The following is a 6,993-nucleotide window of genomic DNA, read 5'->3' as shown; positions in this document are numbered from 1 at the left end:
ACCCGATCCATATTCTATCCTGGTGTCGGAACGTGACACTCCGATCCTCATATACTATCCTGGTACCGGAACGTGGCACCCGATCCATATTCTATCCTGGTGTCGGAACGTAACACTCCGATCCTCATATACTATCCTGGTACCGGAACGTGGCACCCGATCCCCTAATCTCACTACTTTCGTTCATCAAGCCCTCTTTTATACCAAGGCATCATCATTAACAAAGTAGATTAAGTTTTCTTTTTCAAGATTTAGGATTCAATAGTTTCATCATGCTTATTTCATCACAATTATATCATCACATTCATGCAAGCATACAATTAAGCATATAGAAGGGTTTACAACACTACCCAATACATATCATTCGCTATTAAGAGTTTACTACGAATAGCATAAGAGAAACCATAACCTACCTCCACCGAAGACTAGTGATCAAGCAAGAATTTCCTAAAGCCTTGTGTTTTTCCTCTTCGTTCGTCTCTCTCTATCGATTCTCCTTCTCTCTCTTTCTGTTCTTTTCTTTTTCTTATTCAAACCCTCTTTCTTTTACCCTAATTAGCATATAATTAAGAATAAAAGATGACAATAATAACCCACTAATTTACTCAAGGTTACCTCTTTTAACCCCCAAGTAATTAGACTTATTAACATAAACCCACTAACTTTATAATTAAAGTAGGAATAGTCCAAAACGTCCCTTAAAACGTGTAAAGAAATCCGACCCAGACTGGGATTACGCAACCTGTGACGGTCCGTCGTGCCTGCGACGGTCCGTTCTGCAGGTCGTCGCAAGGTTCAGAGACTCAATTTCCACCAAAGAGTCTGTGACGGTCCGTCCTGCCATTCCGTTACGAAGTTCAGAGAGTCGATTTTCAGTACCCAATTTCAGAATTTCTAAGTGTTTTGAAACGAGACCCCTCGACGATTCGTCGTGCTCATGACGGTCCGTTGTGGGTTCCGTCGTCTCAGCCTGTTTTTCCAGAAATAAAATCTGCTGCTCAAAACGACTAAACAGGTCGTTACACAAAGATGGGGTTGGGGCTATTGATTCTTCTCCTCCAAAGTGAAAGAGAAAGTTATATCTTCCATTAAAAGGGTTTCATTTTGCTTATAAAAATAAATAATTAATATATATTACTATTTAATTATAACAAAAAAAATAGTTGCTTTTTGCTTCTCACTCTCTCAAAGAGAATGAATATACTTTCTATGCCAACTCCATATTTAAGGAGTCATTTATTTTATTTTTTAATAGTCTAGGGGGGTGATAGGACACCCGTAAAGTTGCAGTGTGTAATTGAAATTTCGGGTACAGATTGGAGAGGTTTTAGACTATTTTTTCATGGATATACATAGAAATGTAAATAAATTATTTTTTAGGAGATAAAATAGGAGTTTAATTAGGATACATATTCTTTTTCAAAATAATGACATTTTTGACATTTTAACTAATATTCTTAGAGTAAAGAGTTTTTTACTAATTAAGTTATTGATTTTAACTAGTTTGCTAATTTTTCCATAATTGAAACTTTGAATAAAAAAATGACAACCTAATTGAGAATTCATTTAAGTTACAATTATAGATTTCAAAAAAAAAAAAAAGAAGAGATAACTAGATTACAAAAAAAAAATTAAGTACAACCGAAATAAGGAAATAAATAAAGGAAAATTTTTCAAAACAATAATACTTTGATATTTAATGGGATCTCTTAGCAATACTTTCTATATTTATTAAAAACGAAAATATTTTAGTTTATTATGGGTTGATTTGTTTTTTTTTTCTTTAGTTAATTTAACATAATATAATTAAGAAATAACAAACTAGAGAAAATCAAGGGGGGTGGGGGGATATTTCAAATTAAATTAAGTTGCTGAAAATTTTTATTATTTTCTTTATCAAAGATTATGAGACCTAAAATAAGCGGTTTCTTCCTTCTTTCTAAAAGCCATTATTTGTCCTTGTCTTTCAAAACTAGTTATTGTTATGAAATTTTAGTATAATACTTTAGAGTTTTATCTATTAAATATTTTATTTTTTTAAAATTTACAAATTTGAACACCTATAGTTTTTATGTTATTTGACATACTTTTCACACTATATTTATTTTATTTATCAATAAAGTTTATCCTTTCTTAAATCGTATTCATTCCAATATGTTTATCATTTGTATTCATTCTAGTTTTCATGTTGTATTTTTATATGTTATTTGAAATACTTTTTTCACAATGTGTTTACTTTATTTACCAGAATTTTGTATCATTTCTTAAATCGTATTTAATCCAATATGTATGTCATTTATATTTGTATTCATTCTAGTTTTCATGTTGTATTTTGTATAATTAAACTTGTATTTCTTTACTAGTTCATATTCATTCCAATAGGTATGTCAAATGAATTTGTAGTTATTTAAGAAACATATTTGTATTCATTTTATTTTTTTGTTGTGTATTTTATTTTTCTCTTCAAAATGATTTCCGTTCCTAAGTCGTATTCATTCTAATTGATATATTATTTGCATTATATTCATTTGAATTTTTATATCATAATTTGTATAATGATATATATGTATTCAACATCACATTAAAAAATGTATTCAAATATTAAAATGTATTCAACTCAAACAAATAAATATATATGTATGAATTTCTAGAATCTACAAAATCTGAAAAATTAAAAGATAATTACAAAAGAATTTGAAAATTATAAATATATAATGAATATATAAACAAAATCACATGAAAATTAGAATATTCGAAATCCATAATGTGTAAAATCGGTACTTTAAACATTAAATCAAAAAAATTATTTTGGATGATGAAAATTATCTTGCCAATCGAGAAATCTGTTTGAATTAATAAATAGTTTTAGTTTAACAATAAATAATTTCTTGGTGAGCAAGCACCTTGAAGGAATCTAAACTTGAAATGTAAGATATGGTGAACAAACGTGAAATGTGGGGAGGAAAGATGAATGATAATGAAAAAAGTAAAGTTTATTAGTTTTTTCTTTTAGTTTAAAACGGTTATTAGCGTATATTTTGGTCCAATTAATGACTCTTTCAATAAATAAAATTGATTTAAAATACTAAAATATGAATACGTATTATTTTATAACAATATTGTCATTCTGCCATTTTATTAAATATTTTAAATATCGTTATTTTAACTAATTATGTTAGTAATTGTGACTTAATTGCTAATTTATCCATAAATTAAAACAAAAAAAAGAACCCAGATTAAAGACTCATTTTTTCTCGAATATTTGACCCATTAAGTTCAAGTTGTGATTTTTCCGGCCTATGGCCCATGGATCCATAGCTTCATTTTGAGGAGGTTGACTCGAAGAAACATATAATATTTGGGCCTGTTTTGTAAATGCAAGGAATGGAAATTATTTTCTTACGACGTGTTTTTTTGGAAAACAGTGAAATTCTAACTTATTTTTTCATAGTTTGTTGGTGAGTAAAAAGTATTTTTTAATATTTGATTGGTAAATAAAAAATATCTTCTAGATTAATATTTTTTATTTTTAACTTGAGACTAAAAAATAATTTTTGACCCGATAATTGATAAAAAACATTTTTTTAAAAATAGTTCAAAATTAAACGGGATGGTCAAGCGAGGGGGGGAGGTGGACGTATAAATTAAATTTTTAAAATTTTGATATATTTGTAAAAAATATTTTAAAAAATAAAAATTGACGGGGTGGCATGGGGTGGTGGCTGGCGTAAATATTAATTTTAGGTTTTGAATATTTTTACAAAAATATTTTTTTTAAAAATCTTTTGACCAGGTGGTCTAGGTGGGGTGGGGTGAGGGGGAGAGGGGGTAGGGATGGTGCGTGACATAAAAATGATATATTTTTTCAAAACTATATGGTATGACATGAAGTAAAAAATGAAATTTTTAAAATTTGAAAATACTTGGGGGGAGGAGAGAGGATGGGGGAGGAAGAGGGTAGGACTAGGAATTGGATGAGGTAAAAATAATCTTAAATTTAAACTAAATTTTAAAATTGTATTTGTTTTTTGGGGTTTTGGGTTTTGGGTGTTGGGGGGGGGGGGGGGGGGGAAGGGTTGAAGGTAGGAGTAAAATAAAAAAATATATGAATTTTTTTAATTTGGATGGGTAGGGTCGGGAATGGGTAAGAAAATAATATTGTAATTTAAGGATAAATTAGAGTTTTGGAAAATATATATATTTTTTAATTTGTGAAGTCATTTTTTTTTATATTTGAGAAAAATAAATTGATGTGAAAAATATTTTCTAAAATTTTCACGCCAATCAAATATAGAAAAATTAGAAAATATTTTTCAAAAAATATCTCCTTCATAACAAACACACCCTTAGTTATTATCGTTTTTTTTAGAGTCAAGCAATAAAAACTTTAATTAATTTATATGCAAAAAATTACAAATTATAATCCTTTTGAATATGTAAATTTTTTATTTAAAATATCAAATTAATTTCATCTAATTTTAATTTTAAAATTTGATTAAATTGAATTTTAAAAAATGCAACTAAAAATGTAAGGCAGGAATATGATGATAATTTTAGTCAAATGCGTAAATGAGCTAGGAAGGAAGAGTGAAGACCAGTAAATGAAGGAGCGTAATTGGTTCTTGTTTATTTTAAGAGGAGGAAACAGAGGAGCATAGTTAGCTTCATAACATATAAAAAACTCGAAGAGATTTGTCTAAATTCAGTAACCATTAACCAACCAATAAACTGATTGAAACATTAAATTTAAGCATCCTGTAATTGTGCTTATAGTTGACAAGATAGAAGTGATTTATTGATCATTCTAGCTTTCGAACAATCATAGGAGCACCATATTGTGGTTGTAGAACAAGAGCTGGCATTGTTGGACCATGAGCATAGGATGGGGAAAGCTCAAATGAGTAGTTCTGTAAGATTTTAGCCAAAACAAGCTTCCCTTGAATCATCGAAACATTCATTCCAAGGCATATCCGAGAACCCCAACCAAATGGGAAGTACATCAGGTCCTTTGATGCTTTTGATACCCCTTCTGAAAACCTTTCTGGATTGAAAATTAATGCATCTTCACCCCATGCCTCTGTATCCCGATGAATTGTTTGTAGAGGCACTAAAAGTTGCGCACCTGCTGGGATTGTATACCCTCCGAGCTTTGTTTTTTTGTTTGTTTCTCTAACGAGAGAACCTGATGGATAGAGCCTCAGAACCTCGTGCAAAATCATTGTTACCTACAGTACCATTTTCCTCCTATCAAACAAATTAATAATTAGATAATAACGGAATAAAAAGTGTGATGGATGGGAAATCTTACAATCTTTAGGTGGTTGAGTTGATCAAACTTAGGTTCATCTTTTCCAATGACTTGAAGAACTTCTTTCCTAGCTTTCTCTTGCCAATCTGGATGCATAGTCAACACAATTGCAGTCCATGTTAACAAAGTTGCAGTAGTCTCTTGACCAGCAAAGTAGAAAGAGTTACACTCTTCTATCATATCCTCTGTACTCATTCCTTTATTCGAGTTCTTATTCCCTTGCTGTTCTTCCTGATTAGATTTCATCAACAAACCCAATAGATCTTCGTTGTGTGATTTTCCAGATTGTACCTCTTTCTCTCGTTTCTCAATGATTGATTTTAACGAACTACGAACTGTGTTATAGATGTACAATCTTCTCCTATTAGTTTTCGTTGGCACAAACCTATTACATACATCATCAATTGTTAAGACCCATAGCGAAAAACAGACTGAAAGGCATTAGTTAATTGCAACTACCTTAACCATGGGAAGACATTAATAGCAAGCTTTGCAGTGAAAATTAGTTCACATTGCTCTCTCAGAAGTGAAAATACCAATTTCCCTTCTTCAAAATTGCTACCGAAAGCTGCTTTCGATAGCATATCTCCAGTTAAATTATGAAATTCTTGAGAAATATCCAATTCACAAGAACCCGTTGAACCCGTTAGCTTATCCCATCTGCTTATCATGTCATCCGTGCATTCAACAAATAATCCCAGCATCACCTGTGCAAAGTGCAAAACACAATAAATCACGGAAAATTATTATACATAAACCAGAAAACTAATATACCTTCAATTTTTCCATGTGGAATGCCGGATTAAGAATTTTTCGATGTTTGGCCCATTTTTCCCCATCGTAAGTCCCTAGCCCTGTTACAAATAGCTTCAGAAAAGCACTGATTTTTGGTTTTCTGAACTCACCAGATTTGTTTGACAGTACTTCCTTTATTAACTTGGGATCCAAAATGGTTAATCGAGGGATGGGTCCTAGCCAAAACAAGTAAAGTTTCTCTGCAATAACAATCACTAGTGTTCAAATCAAATGTAATTACTATATCAAAAAAGGATGGAGAATTATTAGTAAAGAATAATTACTGTAAGTGGTAGCGAGTTCATAGAACAATGGATTAAGTCGAGGTGTGAAATCGTGGTGCAATGGCATGGGTTTAGATTTGGCTATTTTGTTCATCTCTATCATCTCTTTTAGATTTCCAAATAGAAATCTATAGGGACGCCCATAGATTCCTTGATGACGCAGTTCATTTTCTACTGTTTTCGGACGCCACCATACAAAGTAGAGCAATTTTAGGCACCAAAAAGTGAAAGGAAAAAATATGGCCAAAGCTATGAAAATTGCAATAGCCATGTGTTTGTTTCTTCTCTCCCTTTGCTTCTTCTCTACACATTATATAAAAGGGTGGGTAGGATATCACTAAACGAATCTCAAATACTCGACTTCTAAATTATACACTTCCCCTTGTTTGGAGGGTTGTTACCTACTCTGTAAATATTCCATTTATTATTTTTATGATATTGTTAAATTTATTGTTAATTAATGAGAGAAAAAAAGGTTTCTTTTGTGTAATATTGTTCTAGTGTGGTTGTACTGTTGTTTAGTTTTTTATTTTTATTGACTTCGTTCATTTAAACAAAAATGACCTATTTTTTGTAGACTATTTTAAAAAATAATGATATTTTTCT

The 6,993-nt window shown here is 30.6% G+C and overlaps 1 protein-coding gene across 1 annotated transcript; it reads right to left on the bottom strand.

Annotated features, from left to right (window-relative positions):
• Positions 1-4,603: 4,603 nt before the first annotated feature.
• On the bottom strand, positions 4,604-6,725 carry GAME6 (GLYCOALKALOID METABOLISM 6). Its single transcript, NM_001365979.1, has 5 exons — positions 6,388-6,725; positions 6,083-6,303; positions 5,768-6,015; positions 5,309-5,693; positions 4,604-5,225 (listed from the first exon to the last, which is right to left on the bottom strand). The coding sequence occupies exons 1-5, from the start codon at positions 6,656-6,658 to the stop codon at positions 4,800-4,802; spliced, it is 1,551 nt and encodes a 516-aa protein (NP_001352908.1). The 5' UTR covers positions 6,659-6,725; the 3' UTR covers positions 4,604-4,799.
• Positions 6,726-6,993: the final 268 nt, after the last annotated feature.

Source organism: Solanum lycopersicum, chromosome 7 (genome assembly GCF_036512215.1).
Source record: "Solanum lycopersicum chromosome 7, SLM_r2.1".
Classification (NCBI taxonomy): Eukaryota; Viridiplantae; Streptophyta; class Magnoliopsida; order Solanales; family Solanaceae; genus Solanum; species Solanum lycopersicum.
The sequence above is the reverse complement of the archived record's forward strand: the minus strand, read 5'-3'. Positions and strand labels throughout refer to the sequence as shown.

Coding starts and splice junctions, on each gene's coding strand:
- GAME6 (NM_001365979.1), bottom strand. CDS start 6,658: ATGGCTATTGCAATTTTCATAGCTTTGGCCATATTTTTTCCTTTCACT. Junction 6,016..6,082: donor TCCACATGGAAAAATTGAAG/GTATATTAGTTT, acceptor CACTTTGCACAG/GTGATGCTGGGATTATTTGT. Junction 5,694..5,767: donor AATGTCTTCCCATGGTTAAG/GTAGTTGCAATT, acceptor TGTATGTAATAG/GTTTGTGCCAACGAAAACTA.